The sequence below is a fragment of the Columba livia genome, chromosome 15 (assembly GCF_036013475.1).
Source record: "Columba livia isolate bColLiv1 breed racing homer chromosome 15, bColLiv1.pat.W.v2, whole genome shotgun sequence".
In the NCBI taxonomy this organism is placed as follows: domain Eukaryota; kingdom Metazoa; phylum Chordata; class Aves; order Columbiformes; family Columbidae; genus Columba; species Columba livia.
In genome coordinates, this window is record NC_088616.1 from 10230049 (window position 1) to 10257915 (window position 27867).

Consider the following 27867-nt stretch of genomic DNA (forward strand, 5'->3'; position numbering starts at 1 on the left):
CCAGGACCCTACATGCCTTTATTACAGACTACCAAGCATTAAGTGAAATCCATCATCCGGTCACTAACTACACATCTACAGCACAGAGATCTGTCGAGAGAATAAACAGTCATTAAATTATGAGATATGATTAAATCATCGACCAATAGAAAATTTTTATAATAAAGCCAGAAAAAAGGTGTAAAATATAGTTTACAATAATTATTCACATTCAAGGCTGTACATCAATACATACAACACCATGGCCCCGAACATGAATTCAATCCAAATATTTCATATATTAGAATTTAAATAACACAGACTGAACTAGAGGCCAACAAGAGCCAGCAAATAACCTTATAAGAATAAAAATACAAAAAGTGTGTATCTTAAATCATTGCATTATTTGCTTCTGTTTTCACAAGTTCTTGGAGGAGGGGAGATTGTTTTGTGACGTTTGTTGAGGGGGTTTTGGGTTTGTGTTGGTTTTGTTTGTGGTTTGTTTTGGTTTTGTCATCTTTTATCTGTACATCACAGTTACAGCTACAAACCAGGTAGAGAATATTACACATGTAACTGACTGCCACCAACCTGAAAACAGCTAGCGTACAACTGTCCAAACTGATTATGGTTCCTGATTCCTATTTCTTCTCTTTTGTCGGATACGGTAATTGTAAGTTCTGCTACAATTTAGAACGTTTGCCACATCCAATCAGAGTTAGTACATGGTCATAGGAAGCTTTGTCAAATGGCAACCATCTACATTCACTGCCATGCTGACAGACAGACCAGGTTATTGTTGATGTATGAATGTCGTATTTCTTCTAAGAAAGAGGAAACGTTCTCAAATTACCAGTCTCATCTGAGCTGAAAGCACGCCCTGTTGGGTCAGAGAATTACTGTCTGTAAGCTCACCTGATCAACTGATGGACAATCTGTGTCAAGAAGCTTTGCAGGAGCACTTCCATTTGATTAATAAAATATTTGCATAAACTATTACAGGCATTCAGCAAAATTTCAAATATAAATACCACACCTATTTGTGTAATTCACAATTAGAAAGAATGATCAGAATCCACAGACCACATCTTCAGGCAACTATTAATACACAAGTTCTCTCCTCAGCTAGGTGTTGAAATCAAATGTTTTGTCCACAGGCCAAAAGAAAGAGTTGTGTTGACTTTACTAAATCATTCAAGAGAAACTGTTACGTGTACATGTGGAAAATCCTCAGAATTCTTCAAAGTTCCCAGCACAAAATGTAATGATATTGAGCACATTAAGCATCTTGAACTACGAAAAGGGACTACAACTATCACATCTTTGTTTTCCAGGTGTAGATATAGCAGATAATTCACAACCAAATCACATCAGAAGGAGAAAAGTGGAGAACAGCGCTATCTGACAGCTCGATGTCTTCAGCAGGTAATATCAGTCTGCTCACAATGCGGCAACATCACATCCGAAGCAAGTCTTCCCTAACATAAACCTTTGTCAAAACTGGACTTCAAGGCCAATGGTAATAAACTAATCTCTCCAGCTTATCAAAGTAGTTTTAAACTCCGTGTGACTGGGCTGGATACTGAATAGAACATTGTGATTCAAAAATCCTTTCTAGCAGTACTTTATCCTTTCTTAAGCTCCACCCCACAGAAAACAGATGGAATAAACACCTCCCTGAAGTTCAAATCCCAAGCAAAACAAGATTACACCACCACTGACCAGATGCTTTATAAATGATTGGCAATTGTTCAAAATGCAAAAGATGGAATGAATTGATAATGAACAGATTGGGTTTTCAGTAGGTTTGCAGTGAGGAATCTGAAGATGAGTCTTTAAGTGCCTAATAACCCTTTTTGTGCTTTGAAAGACCTCAGAAAGGAGGAGAGCAATTAACTGGCTTATCTGCAGCTCCGAAGAACTTCCCTCGTACACGTCATTCCATGAACGCCCACGAAGCACAGAAGCCATCTCCAGGCCAAAGATCTAAGGCTATCCCACTGCAGGTGTAAGCAATTAAAACAGGAACCAGCCCTCCATAGCGTGCAGCTCCTGTCAGTCCACACTGAAGTGGACAAACTGATGAAACATACTTAAATCCACACGATTGCTTTGTCTTGCCTCACTCTATTCTTCTGCCATCTTTCAAAACCACATTTTACTTACAGTCCAAGATGAATACCTCTCCTAGAAGAGTTCTAGGTCCCTTCCCAAAAAAGCAGCAGCTAAGGAAGACCTGAGTTGGAACACTGAAGTTCTGAGGGGAGGGTGCCTGCAAGTGATGCTCAGTTTCCTAATGACAGCATTGTCAAAAGAAAAAAGGAAACTAGAATGCAGAGATCAGCCTTCCAGACACCTTCTTGACAGCTTACTGCTATAGACTGATGTGGCTGAATGCTTTTGGCGGGCAGCATGGAAGCCTACTGAGAGAGGATTTCCAAGGTGTGAAAAAGCAGAGTAATTACTTCAGTATGGCAAAATGACTACGAGCCTAAATATTCCAGAAAACATGTTTAAGCACTCCTAGTGAACGAGCCAACAGAGATGACTTCATCTCATGAAGTTAAGGTGTTCTCTGTCAGCAGAACAGCCCTGCCAGACTTTTTATGGGAGGCCAAGTTTTGTTGCACTGAACAGCAGCAGCGCCGCGAATCTCCATCGCTGCCAAGCTCTCAAGTATGAAGCTGGGAGTATGTCTACGTCTCTATACCAAAGACTAAATCCAAAAGTGGTAGGGTTGCCTCCAGTGGACCCAAGATAGATGGAACTTGACAGCCAGAGAGCAAATAGATAGCACTGCAACAAAATTACAGTATATGTCATCTTGGTTAGAATGGTAAATACAGGATTAATACAGACACAGGTCAAAGGTGTACTGCGCTATCCAAATTTTAGTAACAAGGAGTGTACATTTTATGTGACGAAATTTCTCATGATGCAAAGGGAATGGTGTTCTGTCTTCACCTCATCCATTTGTAAGACACCTTATCTCCCTTAACACTGGGCACTGCGCCAGGGATTTACTTTCGTCAAGCCTGTGCACGTGGTGGGATGACAGAAGACCACAAGAATGCGGTTCCTCCACAAGAAACACAACTGCACTCTCTCCTTTAAAGACTGAGAGATACTGGAAAAGCTGAACTGTCATCAAGTTCAACCATGTAACACAGTTTTTCAGAGATCAAGAATAAATCTCCTTCACCCTGTAAAACAACAAAATATCCAACATTCGTGTGTCTGCTGAGAAATTCTGCTTCTAAAACAGTGGCCCAGGAGTTTTTTCAACATTGCAGCGGAACTTTTCTTTCTTCGGCAGAAGGGAAAGCACATCATATGATGAGACCTCAAAATGCAAAGAGATGGTGTGTGTACAAGGTGAATAAATAGGTGTGATGTTTATACTGCTTTTAAAACAAGGAAGGAATGCCTCTGTCCGGACCCAGGCCATTCCTCTCCGCAAGGTTCAGGAACACAGGCGTGTTGAAAATACCACTAGGGAAGTTGGTTTTAGCACATAGAAAGTTGTATCTTTGCAATGTTACAAGAAATGTTTGACCACTAAAAAAAGCCTTAATTTGAAGAGGATAAATGAGATCGATATGAAAAATATTTTCATTTTATAGATATGACTTAAGTACCATATATTTTCCCCTTTGTATCAATATTTTCCTTTGCATTTTTAACCAGATTACTTTATGGATCTAATATTTCAATGGCTTTTTTTTTTTTTTCAGAACTGGTAAATGTTCGGCCAAAGACCCAAAATAGGATTATTTATACATCTCATTACACAATGAGACAAAAAAAAGTCAAGTAATCAATTGCACAAAGCTTTCACATTTCCTCCTCTACCCAGGTAAATAGGTTGGCCCCACTAAAATGCACAATACATGCACACCCTGGAAAGAAAGCTTCTAGCCCTCATCTCCTGAAAAGGTGAAGAACTATTTACTACTTAATAGTAACCTTTTCCCCCCATACTAACTAGTTACTTTTTTTTAGTTAGCATTAGTTAAAAGCATGCTGGTAAGTTTACTGTCCCTTGATTAAGCACACATACAATTCATATTAAAATTTAAGTTGAATGTTTAAAATCTTATATGCTTCAGAAGCCAACATTTCAATTTTAGAAAACTTTCAGTGCCATGTTAAGCATTTTACTCTCTCACAACCTGTATCATTGGAGCCTGTCTGCCAGACACATACATGTGATTCATTCACATAATTACTAAAGTACCACATAAATCCTGCAACCAGAACTATATTAGGAATTACACAAGGGTGCAACTGACCTGGTTACAAATGCCATATACCAATAAGCTGGGGGACTGTGAGGAAAGGAAGAGAAAATGAAGAGGTGGTGCTTAGGAGAGGCATATAAAAGCTCCCTGATGAAATACAGTTTAATGATAATCTGAAAGTCACAGAAAACGCCAGCCCCAGAAAATGCCAGGCTGGGCCATGATTTGGCATGTGTGCGTGTGGATTCGTTTGAACTCATCTGAAGTGAAGCTGGTAACGCAAGGTCTATCCACTAGTCTGCAGCAGAAACTGAGCTGAAGTGCACAAAAGCAAGATCTTCACTGCAATGATATGCATGTGGAAGCCTCAACAGAAGCACAAAGAGCAAGCAAAGCGACCCTGAATTCCATTAGGTTTTTGCTTTTCTTTTTTTTCTTTCTTTCTTTAAAAAAAATAAAACAAAACAAACACAAAACAAAAAGAAAAAAAAAAAAGAAAAAAAAAGACAAGGAAAAAAAAGAAAACACACACACAACCAAAAAACCACACAGAACATTTCAGACATTTGCTTCCCCTTGAGATGGTAATAGGTGGGTTGAAAAGATTCCTCTGATCGGCTGCACATGGAGTTCTAGCAGCAAGTAGCGAAACTGGGAAATTTTGGATGAGCTTTACTATTTAGCAGCATTCTGGTGGTATCTGTGCCGCCAAACTTCATGTATCTTTTTGCACCATTTATGAGCATTCCCACTCGGGTCCATCAGGTAATATGTCCTGTTTGGCTATAAGTGAACAACAGTTTAATGAGTACTCCAAACAGTTTAACCAAAAAGACACTAATTATTCTTCACCTAACAATAAAATAATTATTCAGAATAAATTAATAAACCTTCCAAAAGTTAAATTCAGTTAGTTATATAATATTACATATTACTGAGTAATCATACATCTGGCATCTCAATATTGTTAAGCAGTCAACTGACAATATATTGTTGCTACATTCCTTGTGATCCACTATGTATTAAGACAGCTAAATGTTAGAAGTCCTTCTTAAGACCTTCCTTCAAATCCCAAAAGCCACTTGTACTTTATTTACACACGAATAATAAAAAATACATTTCTATTTTTGAGGGAAACGTGTATATCATCAGGATTTTTTTGTTGTCAAGGGGGGTTTTGTGTATGTTTTTTGTGGTTTGTTTTTAAATTAAGGCTATCAGCTCTTGTATTTAAGGACTTATATCTTCTCCAGAAAAAAATTGTTTGTTAACAACTTAAAATAATTGTCCAAGGACTTTAGGGCAATTTACAAAGAAATTCAAGAAAGTCACTTACTGTGTGAACAAAAAATGTCTTAAAGTTCTTGGCTTCTGGCCGCAACTCTAAAGACCACGGAATTTCTCCTTTTAGAACTTTGTTGACAGGATCCACATAATACAGGTGGGGCCCTTCTGTGAGCAGCAATTGGCGCCGACGTGCAAACAATCCCTGAGAAGAAACGTAGAAACAGTAATGCAAAAAAAGCAAATGCATAGAGCTCTGAATTTAACAACAGAGGCAGAATTAAAAGAGCTCCGTGACAGGACAGTATATTTGAGCTTGGGGAACTCTGTTTTCCTTTTGCTTATTTGACTTCACTCCTTTTTTAGGGGGCTGCAGTGCGTTCCTACTGCATGGCAAAACACAAGTACTATTTTAGAAAGCATCTTGAAGTTCTAACAAAGCAAACAACCAGCTGCACAGAGTGAAGCACAATCTATTTGTCCAAGATTCTAGGACAGAAATCAATACTCGTGATTCTGTGGAGAAAATTAGGAATAAGCAGGTAGTAACTTAGATGTAACAGAATCTCCATTCCTGTAAAGCTGACACAGACTATTGTTGCTCATCTAGCCACCTTGAAGCTCATATTTAAAGCTGCTGTGATGTCACCTCTGCCGCTCTCAGGATACAGCCACTAGCTGGATCCAGGAAAAACACCACAGGTAAGGATAATATGGACTTGTATCGTATTTTCTGATATTTATGGCTCAGTCCACATGCAGACGTGTATCAAAACAAAGCGTCCAGTGGGCTGTACCAGACTGGGAGGAGGAGGGGGAACACTCATTTTCTAGTCTCGAAATGAAAGCACCAATAGCACATTTACTTTTAGCCTTCTCCAAAAATCAAGAGCATACCACTACCTTCAGAAACAACACTTACAAATCACTCCATTTTAATAAGTAAACAAAATTATTTGACACTTATTTATAAGTTACACAAGGAAGCTCTAAACCAGGTTCCTTATCTGTACTGCCACTGTGCAAAAATTTAAACAGCTGAATTTTGTTACAGGGAATTAAAAAAGCCCTTACCTTTCTTTTGTCCACTGGACCCATTTTTAGGATTAAATTATTTTCTACAAACTGATGCCTTAAAAAAAGAAAAATAACTATTACTCCAGAAGTACTTCTTCCACAGAAACATCTATTATTATTATTATCAAGCAATTTTACATGTCTCTCCCTAGTGTCTTCTTTTCTGCCACAGAATCCTGAACAACTTTACTAGATGAAATTTGGACTCTTCCTCATTCCACACCAAATAGTTCCTCTACAATCTGACACAGGGAAGAAAAAAAAAAATCACAGATGAGAAACTCCTCTCAAGAGTGAAGATAAACCCTGATAAGTACGTGGTCTGGAGGAATTTTGGTCAGATACCAACAGGACAAGGGGTGATGGTTTTAAACAAAAGGAGGGAGATTCAGGCTGGACATGAGGAAGAAATTGTTGCAATGAGGGTGGTGAGAGCCTGGCCCAGGCTGCCCAGAGAGGTGGTGGATGAACCATCCCTGGAGACATCCCAGGCCAGGCTGGACGGGGCTCTGAGCAACCTGAGCTGGTGAAGATGTCCCTGCTCACGGCAGGGGTGGCACTGGGGGAGCTGGGAAGGTCCCTTCAACCCGAACCGTTGTGTCATTCTATGATTATCATTCAAAAAAAAACCACCAACATATGGCAACTGTAAGAAAGAGGGAACTTCTCTGTAGAGGGAAGCACTGGTACAGTGTCATTTCTGCCTGCCTTATAAACATACTCCATAACACTTTCCAGACCCTGTAAATTTTAGAAACATAGTATTAGGTTTTTGCTGCCATTACTTTAAAAATAGAAGTCAAGGACAATCTAGTTGCTAATTGTTTGCTTGAAGATATTAAGATTGACAAATAGTAATTTGAATCAAAATAATGTATCTTCCTGAATCACTACTGCTGTGTGAGTAACAGATTGAGCTGCATTCAAAGACCTTACCAGGGATTTCCCCCAGCTTGTTTTGCCAGAAGTAACCTCTTTTCATCTTCAGAAAACTGTAAGTCCAGCTCAAAGGAATTGTTGTCAAGATCATGAATATACTGTTCGATGTTTCCTCCTGATGTCTGTGCGGTACTTGGCTCTGGGGCTGACAGCGAATGGGAAGAGGCAGAACCAGAAACTTGCATGCAACCAAACTGACTGAGGAGATTGTCATACTAGAGGAGGAAACAAAATGAAGTAAGGACATTTCTTGGATTAAAAAGCTTATTTTACGCTGAACTGCAGCCCTTCTTTAAGCATGCTTTTGTTTATTATGCTTTTGTGCAAAAAGACAGCTTGCTCTCTATAGATTAACATGCACTTATCCAAAAAAGCATGGTTGGTCAAAAGCAAGCCAACCAGTAGTTTTTCTGAAAACCCACTTCATCAGAAAAAAAAATGCTGACTAGTTCAAGTTTTAACCAGTAATTTTATATTAGATACTTAATCACTGAGTCTTCATTAAAATATACTAATCAGTAATTTAAATAAGATTAGTTAATATGCTATAATTATGCTTTAACAAAGGTCTCACACAGCATCAAAGCTGAAAATAGCAATAGAAAAACATACATTTCCATAACAGTCTTCATCATCCTCTGACATAGCAGGTAAATACGCTGTAAGTTTTGGGGGTGTCTGAAGATGTAGGTTCTCCCACACAATCGATTCGAAGAAGGGGTGAGCCTTAAGAGGTCCATATCCTCCCATTTCTTCACAACCTAATCTGTTGGTAGCATCTAGAACCTGAGCAAATGACAATTAAGTTAACATGCATAAAATAATGATGAGGAAGGGGCGAGCACCATTCACATTTGCGCAGCAGCATGTGAAAACTTAGAAACAGTTTGTCTCACTGCTCCAAGCATACATATCTAGAATACAAGGAGACTGCTTATAATATGAGATGTTATTTGTCAGTATGGCTTGCCAGCAAGATTTCGTACTAGACCAGCTCACAGATTTAGAGAAAGGAGCACTTCTTTGGGTCCACACAATATTTTTGGCTTTGTTTCTTCATAAAGACAGACCCAAAACCAAGCAAGCATACAGAGAAGGCCCGAAAGAGCACAGCTCATTGAAGTATAGCCCAGCATCACACTGTAGTGATGCAAGAAGCTGTGTAAGCTATAGCTGGTGTCAAACATCAACCTCTCAAGCACCTACAACTGCAGGGTTCTCAGGATGTTGAAGCAACCTGGACCTCACTGCTCAGTAGGGCCTGCCATGGCCATCGTGCTGGCCTGGACAGGGAACGTGTGGCCAGCCCTTTACGATGGCTGCACTCATCACCATCCACAAACGTACGGCAGTTTCCTCCTCAGGCCCCGCGCCATGCCAGTACACTAGACCACTGAACCTCAAAACGCCTGAACCACCTAAAATGTTCTCTGCATGTTCATTTTAGTGTCATAACTATATCTTATTGATGAGGCAGAACTATCGTTTCTTCCTTCCTGTCAAACATTCAAATGCAGAGGAGTCCTTTGGTTGATACTATTGGGACGTGCATTAAGTGCAAGGTAAGTGCATGCAAAAATGCAAGGTAAGCTGACTTACACTGTAATGTACAGTACACTACATTCAACCAAACTTTACATTATTAAGCTGAGTACTACATAAACCTAAGCTTTGAATCTTAACTTCTGTGTGTAATGTACAGTAGTAAGAACCCTTTGCTACTGAGAGACATTCCTTGTCCACACTTTATTATTTTTTAAAACCTGAATTCTAATCTAAGTGCTGTTTAATAATGGATATTGATTTTCAAGACACTCCCATAGAAAGTCAAGAATGCTTACAGTAATTCTTATTATAAGGTTTGCAATTGAGTGCATAGAAACTTTAGGGAAAAAATAACTGCATAAACTGAATGTTTCCAATGTCATCAAATCATTCAACAGCAGCAAATATTACCAATAGCTTTTCAACAAGGTCTTTTGCCTTGGGAAAAAATTTTTCTGGAAAGTCATATTCCAACTTTATTATCTTCTGGAATATAAGATATTCATTTCTGCAAAAGAAAAAGAAACAGCTCTTGTTATTAGTTCATGATTCTTTCATCTTAACAGTACATAATCTGAACAAATTCTAAACGGGAGATCTACATGTTAAGTCGCATTCCCATAAATCTTTCTTTCTAGGGCAAAGGGGTACAGTCTTCCAAGTACCTATGATCCTGTGTCAGATACCTGAATAGTAAGAAAAGTTCAAATAGCTCAATACAGAGGTGTCCCATACCCTCTTCACATAGGCACTGTTACCTTTAGGATATAAATTACATGTGAAATCCTAGGATACATTAAGGAATCCCTCTCAGGAACTCTAGCTATAGCTGCATAAGCATCTTCATGACATCAGAATGGACAAATAAAAGCAGGCATGACATTAACGCCAATGCTGAACCACAGAAAGTTGTACTTCAGAACTGGTAGTAAGGTAAAAGGTAACACCAAGTCAATATATTTATGATCCACATGTAAAGAATTAGCTTAAATCTCTTACCCAGCTCTAAACGGAGGCAATCCAGCCACAAGCTGATATATTATACATCCCAGGGCCCAGAGGTCAGAGCTTCAAAAGAAAGAAGAAAAAAACCAAACCAAAAACAAAACATATAGTGTGTTTTCCTATAAGAAGTATTTAAACTGTAACTAAAACCAATAATTCTTAAGCTTCTGCTAGTTAGCACATGGCGCTAACACACTGGACAAACCTGCCTAGCATAATTTCCACGGCATTCCTTGACAGAAGAGTAGGCTGGCAACACAACTTTGGGGAAAGTATAGAGTAACTACCTCACAACAACTGACCACAGGCACATGCGCAAGACTGTCAAATCCACCGTAAAAATAATTAATGAGTATGTAATGAGGCTAAAAAGAATACTTATTATCCACTACCACAATTCAAAAATGCATCCAACTTATTGCAATGTATGCTCCTTCAGAATTAAAATCCTTTCCTCTAAATATTTTATGCAAAATAGGTCACAATACAGCTTTTTCTATTAAAGCTTTTCTTAAGACGCAAAGAAAAAGGTAGAATATATAGTACATGGGTGATGGAAAGTCTTAAGTTTCAGTGTGTTGGCCTGAAAGTATTTTTAACTTATTTTACCTCAAGGTAAACTATACGTAGATTTGAAATCCCCATGGAAGGCTAAAATACTAACAAAGACTCCAAACTACTCAAATTAGGAGTTTCCTGTAAAGATCAAGGATTATGTAACTTCTAAAAGGAGATGAAAGCCTCATGAAGTATTTCCATTAGCCAAACCAGTCAAAACCTCTTAACTAGAAGAAAAGTGGGAAGTCTAACGTTATTTCTATCACTTTAAGAAACGCTAGCACAAGTTACCACAGTTACTCATATAAAAGAACTCCTTTTCCCTATCATTTCTCAGTGATTATTTTGATTATTCTTCCACCATTGTAATAAAATAGATATACAACAGTCTGCAAGTTACCATCAAGAACTCATTTAAGTGAGGTAAGAAATCTCTTAACGGTATCACTCATATACCAGGCAGAGAGATGAGCTTTAAATCATCGCAAAACCCAATCAAAGCTTGGCAAAGATAACTACAAGTTGATCGGAAGTACAAATCAAAGAAAGCTGTAGCCTTTCCCCTAACTGACAGAATTTGATATTGTTGTTTTTGTAGCAGGAATTACCACATTAGAGCAAGTTAATATAAAAGAGAATTAAAATAACTACATTATTTGGATGACGGAAGAAATGTTTCCAATTTATTTATGGATAAGAGAAATCCATTACCCACTTCCTTCTCCTGCCACCTAATCCATCTCTATTTTTTTAAACCGCCCCCCCCACCTCCACTTGGCAGTATCCTGGCACAGTCAGTAAAGTTCTAAAATCTGAAATACTTGATTCCTCACCTTTTACAGGCAGATTTCTCTGTTAGCAGTTCTGGAGAAACATACTGTGCTGTCCCTACAAATGAGTTTGCCCGTGCTGGTAAGGAAATTGAAAGAAATAAGCAAATACATACTCTGAAGAAGACAACCTTCCCCTTCCTCCACCCAATCAAAAACCCAAAGGCAAAGTTATGTAACGCTACAAAGAACCCACAAGAATTAGGTTCAAGAAGCTGGGCATTCAGGCACTTTGTTAGGTATAAAATCTACCAAGATAAGATTACTACATCCAAGTAAAAAGTTCAACCAATCCAGTTCAGTTCAGTCCTTCGTTCAGACATTGTTTGCAGCATCAATTCACAGGTTAATGCCAAGCAACCAGTGACACAAGAATCGTACAGCCCTCACATGTGAGCAACTCTGATAGTCACCAGCGTTAAATACATAAGCAGAGCAAAAACCTACTGTTTCAGCTCATCCGAAGTAACTGTTTGTATCTTGTCTTGCAAATGAGCAGCAATTTGAAGCAGTTTAACTTCCCGCTATTTGGTGGCCTAGCTGGCTATACTGCCACACCAAATATGACCTCTTCTCACATAATCTAAGCAGTGACACTCAAAACTGTTTCAAGATCTCTCAGTGATTTTGTCAGACAAGAGATAACGATATTTAAAGGTTACAATCTGGTAAATACAACACACGTATTTTCAAAGGCCCACTTGCCTATAGTTATCTGTGTCACATGATGAAGTAAATAATTGCATACCTTGCCTGCTATCTGCAGATAATACTTTTGCTGTTCCAAAGTCTGTTATTTGAATGTGCATGTCTTCATTCAGCAAGATGTTCTCTGGCTTAAGGTCCCTGGAAAAGGCAGATTTTTGTATTTAAACAGCACACAAGTTACAGTTGCAAAACTGTCTGGTGACTTATGTACATAACACCATCATAAATGATGTAGGCACTCTATGAAAATTGTTGTGTTGCCTTTCTCTAACCTGTAGCTGTCAAAAGATTTTGAAAGGCCTATTAATTAACATTTTTTCTGCAAAGACCTGAAATGATGAATAATCTCAAAACCAAGCTATTGTGCATCCCACTTGTTCAACAAAAACAAACAAAATCCCTTAATTTAAATAGCATCTGACAGGCTGATTTGGCAGTAAGATCTTCTAGGCCTGTGACTCAGTGCAAAACTCCAGTCAGTCAAGCAACGGCGACCTCCCCAGCCCAGTGACGTGGCTGGAACAGGGAACAACTGCAAACCGCCTCCATGGCATTTGTCATATACAAATTCATGTATAATCTGTATTTCAAATGTACGTGTACCACTTGTGTGTACACTGCCTCTGATCCTGAATAAAACCAGATCTCACAGTATCGTGCACACAACATATAGCAATACAGAGTTAGATGTCAAGAGGTTCACTAGTGACAACATAAAGTAGCATTGGGTTATGCTGTTATAATATTTACTCTTCACCAAGTATCCTCAGTTGACAAGAAAAGGCAACATACAAAGTATCTTTGTACGCTGGTAAAGAATCTAGAAATCTAGGCCAACCAATCAAGATTGAAAAAGATACGTTTTTTGTAATGTTAACTCAAAAAGTCTTTTACTTTTTCATGCTGGAACAGTTGGTCTGATAAAACAGACTGGCTCTCCTCCTAAAGTTCTCTCTGTTTAGCTCCTTTTGTTAACAACGGTACTAATGCTAGAGAAATGCTATTATGCTCTCATTAGCTTTCCACGAAATCCACATTTGCTTTAGACTTCAAAAAGAACATTTCTAGAAAAAAAACCTTGTGCATAATCAAATGCATGTTGCTCTCAGCTTTTTATTACCTGTGAATAATTCCTTTTCCATGCAAATACTCCAGGGCTGATACAATTTCAGCAGTATAAAACCTGGTACAGGTCTCATCAAACGAGCCAATTTTGCGTATGTACTTTAGCAGCTCTCCGTTTTTGGCATAGCTAAGCCCAAAATCTGAATGTGAGTGTAGTTAAGGTCTATCACTGACCCATTCTAAAACAAAAATGCCCACAGCTTATTTCAAAGACAAGAATAATACTAAAAATACACGAACAACAGTGAAGAGAAGCTGGTTAAGTTGAAACTTTACATGGTAGCAACCCCAAACAATGTATTAAATATATTAACAACTTAGGACAGTTCCCAAGTTTTTAGCATAGCAAAGACTACATAGAGGGTTAAATTTGCAGTTTTTCCAGACAGTCACCTGAATAATTCATTTAAACTACATACATAATTGCCCTGGAAGAGAACTACTTACGGCCATAACAAGCATTCAACCTAAGTTTAAAACTGCCCCATCATCTGGAAAGTTCTAGAGTCAGACCAGCGTTCAATAAACTAGTGTTCACATTACAGGAAAAAGGCGCCTGTAAGCTCTGCTCGTGCACACCTGTACACGTGTGCTTACGTACGTACACACACGAGACACGGGGCCCGGCAGCGCTGCCAGCAGCCCCTGTGACAAACACTGACCCCGGACACAGACCTTTCTGCCCTTGGTACCGCCAATGCGAAGCAGGAAGTTTAGGAGGAAATTCACATAATTAACATTTTCTTCACAAAGAAAAGCCGACCGCAAGCTAATGAGTTTTCAAGATGAAACTGCACTTTGCAATTACTGCTAGAGAGAAAACTTAGGAAACCATGATCCAAACAGAAGAGTTTCAGCTTTCTATCACTCAGATTTTTCTGTAAGCACTTTTACACAAGAAAAATGTTACTAGATTAACTGTTCAAATAAGAAATAGTAGTAAATATAGCTGGCTATCCCTATTTTAAACATATATATTGTAGTGGTTTACTATACGTAAGAAATAAAACATTTCTAAAACATTTGTTTTTTTAAAAAAACAATATTTTAAATTTAGAGTGTTGCAAGTCACCCTTCAGCACTTACCACATGGACAATATCAGTTATTGTTTTATTCATCTCCCCTGTCCCACAAGTCACCTGCTCATCTCTTTGCGGGTGCGCACTCATTCTATTTGCTTCATTTCTATTAAAATCACGATTGTGAAAACTGCATCGCAAACATTAAGATATTTTAAATACCCGAAGTTATTCTCATCATTCCTGCTAGAAAATGTTTCAAAGGAACCAAAACTGAGGATTGCACACTTTTAAGAAAGTGCCACAGCAAATTTTAACACACAAAGGATACATAGCTTTTCGTCATCCTGAAAGGTGAAGTAGAGTTTCACAAAGAACGGGTGATCCAGGCGGGACATGACATCTCTCTCTCGTGTCACGTACGGCACCTTGTTTTCTTTTATGATATGGCGTTTTTCTAGAATTTTAACTTAGTGAAGAAAAAGACAGAATGAAAATGCAGGAGATACAGCCAAATGAAGTCCATCTAAGTAATTGGTTTTGTTTAAAATTGTCATAATCCCAGCAATTCCATCTTTTGAACAGGTGTTTCATAACAGGACTACATTGATACTGTATTTTTAAAACGTTCTTGTTGAAGGAGTCAATACTTACTGGCATATTCTCTAGAACTTGCCAGTTCTCGAGCCAAGACAACCTGTTATCAGAGGAGAGAAAATACATTGTAATGGTTCATTGAAGACACACGAACATTGATTTTGAACTTCCAGTAGTTATTTGGAATAATGATTGTCCAAAATAAGGTGTTGCAACTGCAATCAGCAAAATAGTTAAGCACGTATTCATATTATGCTGGCTTCAGCAAGACCTCTGCAGGAATTCTGTTCAGCATCATGATGCTTGTTTTGCTGATACACCTGATGGGGTAATCAGCAATTTACTCTTTTCCCAGAAGAATTCTGAAGATTGTAAAATAAGTCACAGTAAATTGCCGAATCTTCTTATAGGGGGGAAAAAAGGAAGGCAACAGGAGCGATGAGGAATATTTACAAAGACCTGTCACAGTACTACTTCTTAACCTAAATGGCATAGATTGAAATATAAAAAGTAACGTTATAAAATGTAGTTACAAAAAGTACCATTACCGTTGAAAAAGATCCTTCTCCCAGGATCTTCCCAAATTTGAAGTCATCGGGGCGTTTCTTGCGAGGCTGCGGCTGCTGCCCCGCGTGCTGCGGCAGGGCGCCGGGCCGGGGCTCGGCCGGGCCCTCCATGGCCGGGCCCTGTCTGCTGCCGCAGGCCGGGGCCGCCGCCGGAGCGCTGGGCTCTGCCTGGCTCCTCACCATCGAGGGGGACGAGCAGGAGCACAACACCACGCTGGACTGCATTGGAACAGCATCGTACTGAAAACAGAGATGAAACCGTTATTCCCGTAACTTCAGATCGTTGACACACACGCCCGCACCTCGTTTCCATACGAGCATCGTATAAAGTCCTGTTTGAAAGGGTTGTCATTGAAATGACTTTTAGGGGGAATGTTAGTACTTATTTTGGGAACGGCAGCTCTTAATTCGTTGAACGACTCTTTTCAAGTGATGCTGCACACATACATATAGCCATAAGTCAAAAGTCTGAACTCTTGATTTCAACAATGCTTTTTTCCAAACTCAAAAAAATGCTCCCCAACACCAAGATACTGAATTTCACAGTATATTCTCCTTCAAGTAACATGATTTTTAAACTTTATTTCGTGCTTAAGAGACAGAGTCATCCACCCAATCTTAACAAATAGTAGTTTTCCTGAAACTAAAAGAATTATCTAGTTATACATGCAAACCTGTATTCACGAGTAACATTAGTTTGGAGATCCAAGTTACAATGAACTGTAAACAAACATGTAAAGCACGAAAACTTTAAAGGAGACAAAGAATACATTCCTACATTTTTACTTGGAATCTCACTTTCTCCAATAGTATTTCTCTCCAATACCCATGGACGAAGAGTGGGAAGAAACGAAAGCACAACAGACAAAAGGCAGATCAGCTGGAGGGTTTAATAACCAGCAATATCTAATAAAGTTGTTGAAGAATGCTTTGGTCTATGACCTTCTAAAACAAGGGAGATTACACTATTTAAATTGTGCATACGGTCACATAAAGAGTTCCCAATCCCAAAGCAATGACCCAGATTTAGCCCAGGAAACAGCAAGTACCAGGAGATACACCCCAAATACTGCTTCTTGTAATATACAAAGCAGATCATCACTTGGTATCCTTTTAACAATTTTCCCCAAGTAAGACCAAAGAAACTTCTCAAGCTGCTTTCCCTCCCTGTTGGTGATATACCTTCATTATACTCCATTATATACCTTCATTAGTCTGTCAGGTGTCTGCTCCATGTGTTTTACTTGAAACTGGCCCGAAAACACAGGCAGTAAGAGAGCTCTGCTGAACTACTTCTGCCAATACAAACTGAAACAGTACGCAAAGAGGGAGGATTGAAGAAAATTAACACCATTATTTTTTAATCTCAGCGTTCTAACATACATCCAGCAGAATGAAACTATGACTTAATGAAAATCTCTTAGCCTCAAAAGAGATGCATTATACAACCCTGCCCTAGTTTGTAACTTAGCTCGTCTTGACATTCAAATAAACATTACTTCTGACAAAAATAGTTTTTTATCTCATGAATTTTAATTTGATTCCGAACAATTTCCTTCATTTCTATCAGAAACCGCTTTAGAAGGGAACTGGACTTACGTTCAATCATGCATATGGGCTCCCAAATTAGCAATTACTCACCTAGCTGTTCTATGCATTAGGGAGAAGCAGCCCTTATTTACTGCTAAACTTCTTTCAAAAACAAGATACAACTCCGAAACACACTTTACTTACACATCTAGTGGCATTACAGAATGAGACACAAACGTTTCTAAGCAATGCAAATGTATACTTTCTAAATTGAGTGAAGGTAACAAGGTCAAAAAGAGTACAGCTAAAACTCTCAATTTTCTCCACTCATCGTACTTAATATATAAATTCCCACAAGACTGAAAATCAGCTATTATTAGGCAACTGTTCTAAACAATATCTTGCAAAAGCATACAGGAGGATTCCCTTTGCAGCCCGTGTGCAGCCTCCTTGCCCAGGACCTCCACTCTCCTTGGGGCTTTTTCCAAGAACAGGGACTACACCAACGGTGCAGCAGATCAAGAACAGGTAACCACTTCTTGCATTAGACCTTCATCTGAGCTCTGTGGTAGAGCAGAGACTGATGAGGAATCTGCCTAAAATTATAGCTATTTGCTGTATTTTGCACAGCATTCATGAGGACAAAAGGGGGACGAGGCTGGGGGAAGACTTGGAGGCAGGCGGGAGAATTTTGCTTTTCAAGAAGTTCACTAACTCCCCCTGAGAGAGGGATATGTCCCTACTCCGAGTCTGTTGTGCAGCATTCTTCCCTTTGAAGAGAAGTATATTGATGCTATTGTCATTAAAATATTGCATACACATTAAAGTATGTGTGCTATAGGTCACAGTTCCTTTTATACCTTCTATGCAGATATCTGAGCTGACACCATTCCCAGAGTAGGTGATGTCCCAACATTCTCATCCCAGCTGCATCACCCTTCCCTCAGAGCACGACTCCAGCAGCAGCCTGTATAAAGATGCACAGCAGCCAGAAGTAAAAACACATTGTACTCTTTCCTATCAAGATTGCAACGAGCCTGACACAAGCAGGACTGCTCAACAACTGATGTGGTGCCAATAAAAGAAACATCCCATTAATTGAAATATAGTAAATAAAAACACGCGCACACAGACTAAGTATTAGGATTTAAATGATGAACTGGCTCCAGTCAGGCTATTCTAGAGCAACTCTCGGGGTTTGTAAGTTAAACAGCAGCGGTGGGGCAGGGGGAGATCTGATTAAGTTCTGCGGCTATCAAGATCACCTTGAAAACACAAACACAAAAAACCTCACCATAAAAGCACCAAGGAGCACTGTGAGAAACAGGAGGAAGGTGTGGGATGCAGTATATTTTTTGCACAGTATCTGAAACTAAGTCACAATGAATATCAAGTACAGAAAAGTCCTAAGGGAAGGAGAGACAGGAGCGAAGGACTTTGTAGGAAAAGAAGGTTATTTTCGGCCAAGGTATAACGTCAATTAGTCCCCTGACTTTCTCAAAGGAATGTCAAGATTAAGAACAAGGAGGACAGAGAAAGATGCAATAGATTGAAAGTATCAGTTACTTAGGAAGTGACAAACTTGGTATGTTGCACCTGACCACTTACAGAAAAGGTCACTCCAACACTTGTCTTTCTACATTATATTCTTATTATATTATTATTATTTTGTGTTCTGCATTATCTACCTTCTCAGTTTTATTTCAAAAGTTTCCAAAAAACACATCTGCAGAGACTATACATGTTTCTACATGTATGTCTACACATATGTCAGAGACAGAATACAGGCTGTCTCACCTGGCCTAACCTCGTACAGCCACTCGTCTGCAAAAATCAGATTCAAGGTTCTGCCTCTGCTAGATGCAGATGCTTCTAGTGAGATGTGAAGTCAATCGCTGAACAACTTAAACACCTTCCAAACTGTGTCTGCAGTTCTCAGAAGCTTGAGGATGCTCTCCTGCCCACATTTATCAGCATTTCTCAGCTGGCAAGGCAGTGAGAGCACAGGCCCTCGCACAGTGACAACAGACTCACCTATTGCCCGTCACGGATCACTGTGCACCACACTGGTAACCACTGATCTAATCGTTCTGTCTCTACTTTTAAAAACTGCTCTAACACTACCTACTTGCCCAAGCTCTTAAGGATGCTGGTTCTAGTCTACTTCCATGTAGAAATTGTTTCCTTCTTAGTGCAACATACTGTTTGAAAACATAATGAGGAAGACAATAATATCTACTGAAGATAAGTGGAATTACAGATCAATAGGCATGTCCAAATCTTCATTAATTTTCAATAAATCACTAGAAACAGTCTTTGCTTTATTTACATTCCATGTGAATTAAGTCCATACTTTGTTCTTTTCCCTTCTTGGCTGCAAACAGTAGAAAAATTTTGAGATAAGAAAACTTGAATCAATGCAAAAATCCCACTAGATATCACTCCATTTTTCCTTTTATACTTTCCCCACTCCCCTTTGTATGAAAAGTCAGTCACAGGCAAAGCTCCCCGCTGGCTAGAAAGACATACACTTTCTGGAATCCTTTTTGCAATTCAGCATTTTGACAATAGCGCTACCACGACAACTTTCAATATATCTTAGCACATAGTATGCAGCAAACAAATACCACGCACAACCACAACTGCATCTCTGCTAGCTCTTTCCCATCACAAAATCCGCAACACTGCTTTGCTGATACAGTTCTGCCAATACTAAAAACAGAAAAGAAATACTTGAAAAGACTTGGCCTTCTGAAGTTTGGAGTATCTTTTACTTGTATCCTAATTGCCATGATAATGAACCCTGAAGACAACTCAGTGTCTTTGCTTCCACTAAAACTCAATTAGCAAAATCTCTTTTCTGTTACGGTGGGTGCACACAGGGTCCTGCCCCATCCCTGGTCCCAGCACTGAGTCCAACTGCATCACTGAATCTCCAGCTGCATTAGCATGTAGGGCAGACACGAGCAGGAAAACTCTTCCATCCACTCACCTATAAGGCCATTTTTTGAAAGCAGACCTTGCTAACAGAAAGTATTATTTACAGAAAGCAACCTGCGCTTTACACCTCAGCTGGTACATCTGGTTTGATAATGAACAATCCTGGTGAGGCTTCATAAGTTAGAACACTGGCACGACCCTCTCGTGAATGTTTCTTATGGTAACCTGTATTAAGGGTCTACTAAATGAAATCATGCAGATAGGCATCCATGAAACATTTGACTTGGCATTATATAATACCTGAAATACAGAATACTGTTGAAGAAAATGAATATAGAATATATTCTGAGTAAAACTGGTTAAATTCTTCAACAACTTATAATTAATAGTCACCCTTAAACAAGCATGTCTTTCAGTTCGCACCTGGATTGACTCTCAAACCAAAAAGATTGAAAGAAAAAGAGTAATTGCATAAACTTAAAGGGGGGAGCGGGGTGGGGCGGAAAATCACTCACCCTTCGGCAAAGTAAATATCTTACTTAAAGTAATCCACAACTTTTGGTAAATTGCACAAACAGATCTTACTTTCGTCTCTACCAAAACATTACTATAAATCAAAATACAGCTTAAGAACTTCAGCATAACAGTGGGAAACAAGCGGACAAAGAACTCAACCTAGTCCATACCTGAATATACACAACTAGAAAGCACCAACTAGTAGAAGCAAAGTCTTACTGCCAGTAGTACTGTGCAAACATTAAGGGGGAAAAGAAAACAAACCAGTTTCAGGAGAAAATCAAGACACTGAACCCCTGTAAAAACATCCAATCATCTGACTAGGGTAAGCTCCTCAAGTCCGCGTTCATTAAAGAACCTGACTGTTTCAGCCTGCTGGTATCAAAGAATACAGAACTCCAAAAATTAGGGTCACCTGCAATTCAAAACAAGTCTTACTGGATATAAGAATTCCTGATTGGGGTATGTCACAAGCATTACATTAAATTGCTATAAGAAGTTCACAGACTACCATGAAGATAAAGCAACACAAACATGTATGCCCTACAACAGCATAGTCTGCTTAGGAAATGATAGGATTCAGAAGGCAACACAGCAGCACTGCAGGCTGTCTATGAATGAACCTTTTCACCTGCAAACGGAATTCGAGAGGATTTCAAAACACATACTACATGACCCAGTGTAAGACACCCTCCCTGGCTGTCAGTCTGCAATCACAGCTTCCACATCTGCCCAAATCTGTGAATCTAAGATTCCATGTCCAAATTAATACACTTCTCTTCAAGTAAAAACATGGAGTCCACCTATTTATCTGTGAAATTAAGGAGAAAGAGAGGCCTCTATTTCACATTGAGAGAATGTAATTGTTTTCACTGAACAGGCGCTTCATGGTTTTAGAGATAAAGCTGACTCACTACTCTTAATACTGACATTCTGCTAAAGACAGTTAAAGCTAGATACACTTGGCCTGGGAGGTTTTGTGAATTATTTTGATATTGTCATACTAGCCAAAAATTCCAAAATTGAAATTTATTTCATATTGCTTATAATTTAAACGTTGACAGCCTGGGCGTGAACAGGTAGGCAATTATATTTAATACATTCTTTTCACGGCACACTGGTGTTTCAGAGAGTTGACAAAGATGCAGCAACTGCACCTGACACGCATCCTGTACCTGAAAAAGAGCATAAGAAGGGGCAATTAACAGATACTATGCACAGCTTTCCCACTGGCCTCCTCCCTCCTCTTACAAAGATGCCAAAGATATTTTCCCGGGACAACAGGATGTATTTTCCTACTGTTCTTTGAAGACCACAGAAAGCCATTTCCTTCAAACTACACTAAACAAACCCTACTCCAAGTATTAGTTATTCATAGGTATTAAAAGAGCATTGACATCCATCTTCTGTAGCACAGTGGTTTGTGTTTACGCTGTGCAGAGCTGCAGCAGCTCTTGCAAGCCTCATCGTCAGATGATATGCAACGATTCCTGCAGAGAACTCAGATCTACCTCATCACACAACAAATGTGTCCTACAGAAACCAACCGTCACAGCCAGCAAAACGCTCCGAAGCCCGTTTGTCAAAATCTATACCTTGATCAAGGTTCATAAATGGTTATCGATTACTACATTTAAAAGAACAGATTGAAATCTCATCTTTCAATTATAAAAGCTATTTGACCACAACTTTGTTTTGCAAGAGAATCTTTAGTCATACATCTACATGGAGTGCCATTTTTTGATATCAGAAGTTGCCACATGAAAAATCTGTTGTTAAACAGACCATTTTTACGAATAAACTACGCACATTTCAAAGGCATTCAGCTGTATAAAAGGAGAATTTTTTTATAGTTTAAAGAGACTGCCATGCTAACCGATTAAAGAAATCTAAGCTCCGACCCACCAGAACGAGTGTGCTCACCTGCACGTGCACAGTCACTGGAAGGCAAACATTGATGGGAGCACTGCACAAAGCTGTTCCCTCAAATAAACCTCTTCAAGTATTTTGATAGAACTGACCATCATTTAAAAGAAGACTCCTTTTAAAATAACGTTCGGGTAATATATTTCAAGATTAAGGATTATAACTATTAAGGGAAGGGAAAAGCTTGGAGCAGAAAATTCTTCAAAGATGCTATTCTACCTAAACTGTCTGGGACCTTTGCAATAGTGGGAAACAGAAGTGTGAAAAGAATTTGAGTTGATGTAGTCTGCTTGATTTATTAACAGCGCTAATACAATTCAAAGACAAAAATACAGTAACACGAAGGTAATGTTGAAAATACTTGTACTAAATCATCATAAGATACAGTTATTATTTCAGAGGAAATACAAAGCCCTACCTATGTCTGACAATGTCATGTTGTAATAACCTATGAGAATTAGATTAGTATTTTTTTTAAGGGACTTTGTATTGATGTAAGGCACAAGTAGGTTGTTTAAAATACTCCAGTATCTAGTCAGCAGTTGCTTGCCTTGTTCAAAATCGATTTTGGAAGATACCAGTCCTATACAATAATCTCGAAACAAAGCTCGGCTTTGACACTCCACCTCCTTTGCAACTGAACTGACCACCTACCACCCATTCCTGACTTCCTGCAGCCAATCTGTAACACAGTTTATCCAGACGTAAGAAATGAGGAAACCAGATTCATGTTATATCAGCCAAAATATAACCAATAGGTTCAAGGATGTGGAAGCACAGATAACACATCTACATTGTTAAGATTGTTTTGACTCTTCATTTAGGGAATAAAGTTATTTTATCCACAAGAGTGATTTTGTTGCTACAGAAATGAATTTCTCACATACAGAGCAACATTGACCCAAACACTTTAGTTAATGCAAATGCCTTTTTCTAAATTTGACAACTTTACACATACAGTGGTATTTCCTGTCACTAGTTTCCAGCATTCTAATTCCAAATTCAGGTAGGGATTAAAGCTAATGAAAGGATTTGTGAGAGCCTGCGTATCAGCCAGTCACCCTCTAACCTCCTCCAGTGCTAAGCTAAGCAAAGCACTTCGGTTCCAAGCACCTTCGGGGGCAGAGACTGTTTAAGGGCTCCTTCCACTGCCTCCCCCGTCCCCTTCTGAGCCTCAAAACAGATCAGAAACAGGAAACCACAAAAATCTCTAAGAACCTAAAGTCTGCCTATGCCCCAAATAGCTCTATATGTAAACAAGCCATTGAGAATTCATTTCACACAAACAGATCCGGGCCAGCTCACAAGAAAACAAAAGGCAACTGTGACAGCAACGGTCTTGATCACACTCTGCACCATCCGTCACCTCCTGAAGCACACCAACACCGAGAGGCGTTGCACCGCGCGGATGGGGGCTCACGCGAACAAACACACAAGGATTTCCTATATTAGGCTTTTCTAGCAATTCTAGAAGGCAAAGAGAACAGTTTTGGGTGAAGAGCGGAGCAGCAGCCACACCGAGGTGGGAGTATGTATGTAGATGGAGCATACAAAGGTTGGATGGCACTGTCAAGAACTGTAAATAAAATTCCTGCAGGATTACTAAAGAATGGAACATCAAATTTAATACTTTCTTTTCAGAAGAATGTGCTAAGCAAGATAATTCTTGCAATTTTTCACCATAAAGAATTATAGAATATTTGCCAGTATTTACTGCTTGTCTCTTAAAGCACAGAGCAACTCAGTTTCAATATTTAGTCACACAATAAACCACTTCTTTCCTACAGCACTGTTGAGTAGAAACCATAAGGTGTGAAAAATAAGGTTCTAGATGAAACAGTTGACTTTGTGCATGTTGTGTTCAGTCCTTTCATACACTTTATTTAGACCTTAGTAACTCTCTACAAGCTTACCTGCAAATCAGAAAGGGAAGTGGTGAGGGAGAAAAATCAGCTCCTTCCCCTTTTTTGCTTCTTTTTTATATATACAGAATCTAACTTGGCCATATGCAAAAAAAGTTTTGCCATTTGAAATACCAGAAACAATAATTCCTTGGCTTCATATGAATTCTTCAGAAAGCTCCACTATGAGGAACCTGGAAGATTTTATCTTTCAAACACAGTGTTTTCTGAAGTAAGTTCTTATCTTTCCACATTAAAAAGTAATTTCTCACTTATATTCCGATGCTATAAATGTGCTACTTCTACAGCAATCCATACAGCTTTTCTAGAAAAAAATAAAGGATAAAATACAAGGTTACTGTTAAAAAACAAGGCTTACTAAAATATTTAACATCTTCGTAGATCAAACCTATTTTTGTTATTTTGCCAGTTTATGACCTTTTTTCAGCCTAACAGAGTGACTGCACCTCTGGTTTCATGCCTTCTGTATCGAAATTCGCGCAAGTACTTCCACAGCCAGCATCCCTTCCCAAGCGTCCCTGGCAGTGCTGTCATCCAGCGACCTGCTCTGGGGAGCGAGATGAGCCCGAGCGCACGGGGCGGCTGAGAACGCCCAGCCACAGCAAACCCCCCGGTACAGCATCAAGAGCTGTGCAGAACAGACCGTACTTACAGCACTGCAAGTAACAGACCAATAACCCAAACAATAATTTTTTGGGTTTGTTTTTTAAAAAAGCCTACCCACACAGTGGATTCATTGTTCAGCTGAGCATCGCTATTATATTCAGATTATTCTCTGGACTGCCTCCTTTCCACTAGCTACCACCACTTCCTATGTTAGAAATATGAATGGATATAAAATTGCTCCTCTTAGGCTTCTTCCATTTTTTCGCCTTTGAGCATCATCTCAACAAGATCTTCTATTTTCTATTTGTGCAGCCTGCTTTGGTAAGAGATTTACAGAAAACTTACCCCATTTAAAAACCTATGCATGAGTGATAAAAACTAGTCACAGCCTTATCCTGAAAACCCAAGAGAAGAGAATATTAAGTAGACGGGTATGTAGGGAAAACCCCTCAAGCCTGTCTGAAAGTTCTATATCTACAAACAACCACAAAGAGAACTCTTAACATAGCCTAGTTTAATTCCTAGCATACATACAGAACTTACTGTACTAAGAACCCAGATCTTTGGCAAGTGTAGTTTATATTAGTTCTACAGGGAAAGAAAAAAGCCAGCAGTTTTGTCCAGACACATCCATGACTATACTATCGGTTTTATCAGGTCAGAAACACTGGCAGAATCTCATAATCACCAGGGCAGCTAAAGCAGTGAAAACGTTGTTGACGATGGAAATGTAAATAACCATTCTTCCAGACCCTTCCCTTTGAGAGGAAGAGCACTTCTTGATGTGAGACCAGATACGCTTACGATGAACGTATGAACAGCAAATAACTAAGACCACACTGACAACTGCAACTACAGCAGCACTGAAGTTGTTTCCTTCTTAAAAGTGCAATTCTCTCCTTGGTACCGCATCTTCAGAAAAAAGCAGAATGTTTTAGGAATTGTTCCCACATACACAAATACAAGAATTAATTGTTTTAGCAGAGGAATGCTGGAGCATTTCTTTCAAAGCTGTGCTCTATTCCCCCACCCCAAGTCTTTTGCATTCATAGCAAAATAATCACGAAACTCACTAATGTCATTAATTCTATCACACAAACATTAACAGTAACTTGCTCAGTTTCAGATATACTGGATTTCCCACATTTGATATCACCTGAATTACAAAAAGGTTAGGCGAATCAAGACACCTCCATCTGCTACTGCAAATCACTACACACACCTGACCAGATAAATATTTAACAGGATGGAAGAGAAGGACCTAAAAACAAGCTACCCTGAAAAATAATCTTAGATTTAACAAAAATGGTTGTCAACTTTGTTCCTCATTCATTCTTTCTCTGTATGTTCTTCTTCTAGGCAGGGATCTAAACCATATATAGAAAAGGAATAGAAAAGTATTTTGGAGAGAACCTGGAAAGAGAGGCAACAAGCAAGGACAGAAGCACAAAAGGAAGTGTACTCCCTGTTTGAAGGTATCCAAGCAAACAGAAGTCATCTCTGATGCTGAGAAGCAGCTATATGGAGCTCTATCAAGTGGCATGGAAACAAAACTGTAATAATCAAACATCGCTTTACTTCATAATCCTTGATACAGTATTTTGTGTCCTCTCCTGTGATGCTAGTCCACATAATAATTCTTGTCTTCAGTCAACAAATATGATTATGTCTAACAACCTGATGAAGAAAGCACTGAGTACAAAGAGGAGAGCACATGGACGCAGGACTTGAAGAACCAGCGCAGCTTGGCCAGTGCCCATGCAACAGACCCCGCAGCCCGTTCCACCCCATCGAGCGGAGCCTGGCAGCTCGCGGCCCATAGAGCCATCACCAGAGCCAGAAGCGCCGGCTGCACACAGGATAAGGAACCACTGCCCATCAGCACCAATGGTGCCCACGGGCACCAATGACAGCAGCGGTCGTCTTGGTAAGAAACACTCTTTTCGTAAGGGAATTTCTACACTGACTAAAACGTATAAACTATAATGCAAACCAAGATTTACCACTTCTGTGTCTCAGCTACAACACCATCTTACATTGGCCAGTGCTCACAAGGCAGTACAGTTTTAGTTATAGACGCTATAGTTTTGCACTACAGACCAACGTCAACAACCGCGTTTGACACACGCCCTATCACGACTCTACGATCTTCCTCACGCGTTTGTTTCCACTACAAAATAAACCCTTTACAAAGCAACAGGTGGGTACCGGGGCCGCACCGGCGGCTCTCCCGGCGGTCACGGCCCGGCAAAGCTGTGCCACCGCCCGGAACCGAGAGCGAAGCTCCGCCGGAGGCCGCGGGGCGGCCGCTCCCGCCTCGGTCCCAGCGCCGCGTCCTCCCGCCGCCGGGCCGGCCCGGGCGTCTGGGGAGGGAGCGGGGCCCTGCCCGAGGCCGCGGCAACCCGGAAGGCGGAACGAGGCCGGCGAGCGGCGGCGCCGAGGCCGGCCCCGTGGAGGGCAGCGCCCGCCCGGCCGCCCTCCCTGCTCGGGCCGCCGACAGGACCGCCCAGGAGACCCCACCGCGACCCCGCCGCCCCGCAGCGCACAGGGCGCGGGCGGCTGCCCCCGCACGGGCCGGCCCCGGCCTACCCGCTCCCCATCGCGCCGCGGGCCGCGGCCGGCAGCGGGCTGGGGCGGCCCCTCGCCCGGACTCACCAGGGGGCTGCTGGTGCTGGCCATGGGCCCGCCCGGCGCGGCCCGCGGCCCGTCGCCCTTTAAGATCCCGGCGCGCGGCCGCCGAGCCCGAGCCAATGGGGCGCCCGCATCCTCCGCCCGGGACGTCACCCACAACAATGCCCCCCCCTCCACTGCGGGCAGGACTTCCGGGCAGCCCGCTCGCTCATTGGTGGCACGATCTGCTACTCACGTGCGAGCCCGGACAGAGCGTCCCCGTCAGCCCCAGCGTCCTCCGCGGTGGTGAGCATGCGCAGCTAAAGGGTTGACGCTGCCCGCT

The 27867-nt window shown here is 40.3% G+C and overlaps 1 protein-coding gene across 1 annotated transcript; it reads right to left on the reverse strand.

Annotated features, from left to right (window-relative positions):
• PDPK1 (3-phosphoinositide dependent protein kinase 1) lies at positions 1-27729 on the reverse strand. The gene is made up of 14 exons (XM_065031112.1): positions 27570-27729; positions 15457-15714; positions 14966-15008; positions 14643-14780; positions 13287-13431; positions 12207-12304; positions 11462-11537; positions 10065-10133; positions 9477-9573; positions 8133-8306; positions 7518-7735; positions 6579-6636; positions 5557-5709; positions 1-5003 (listed from the first exon to the last, which is right to left on the reverse strand). The coding sequence occupies exons 1-14, from the start codon at positions 27591-27593 to the stop codon at positions 4896-4898; spliced, it is 1659 nt and encodes a 552-aa protein (XP_064887184.1). The 5' UTR covers positions 27594-27729; the 3' UTR covers positions 1-4895.
• Between the last annotated feature and the right edge of the window lie 138 nt (positions 27730-27867).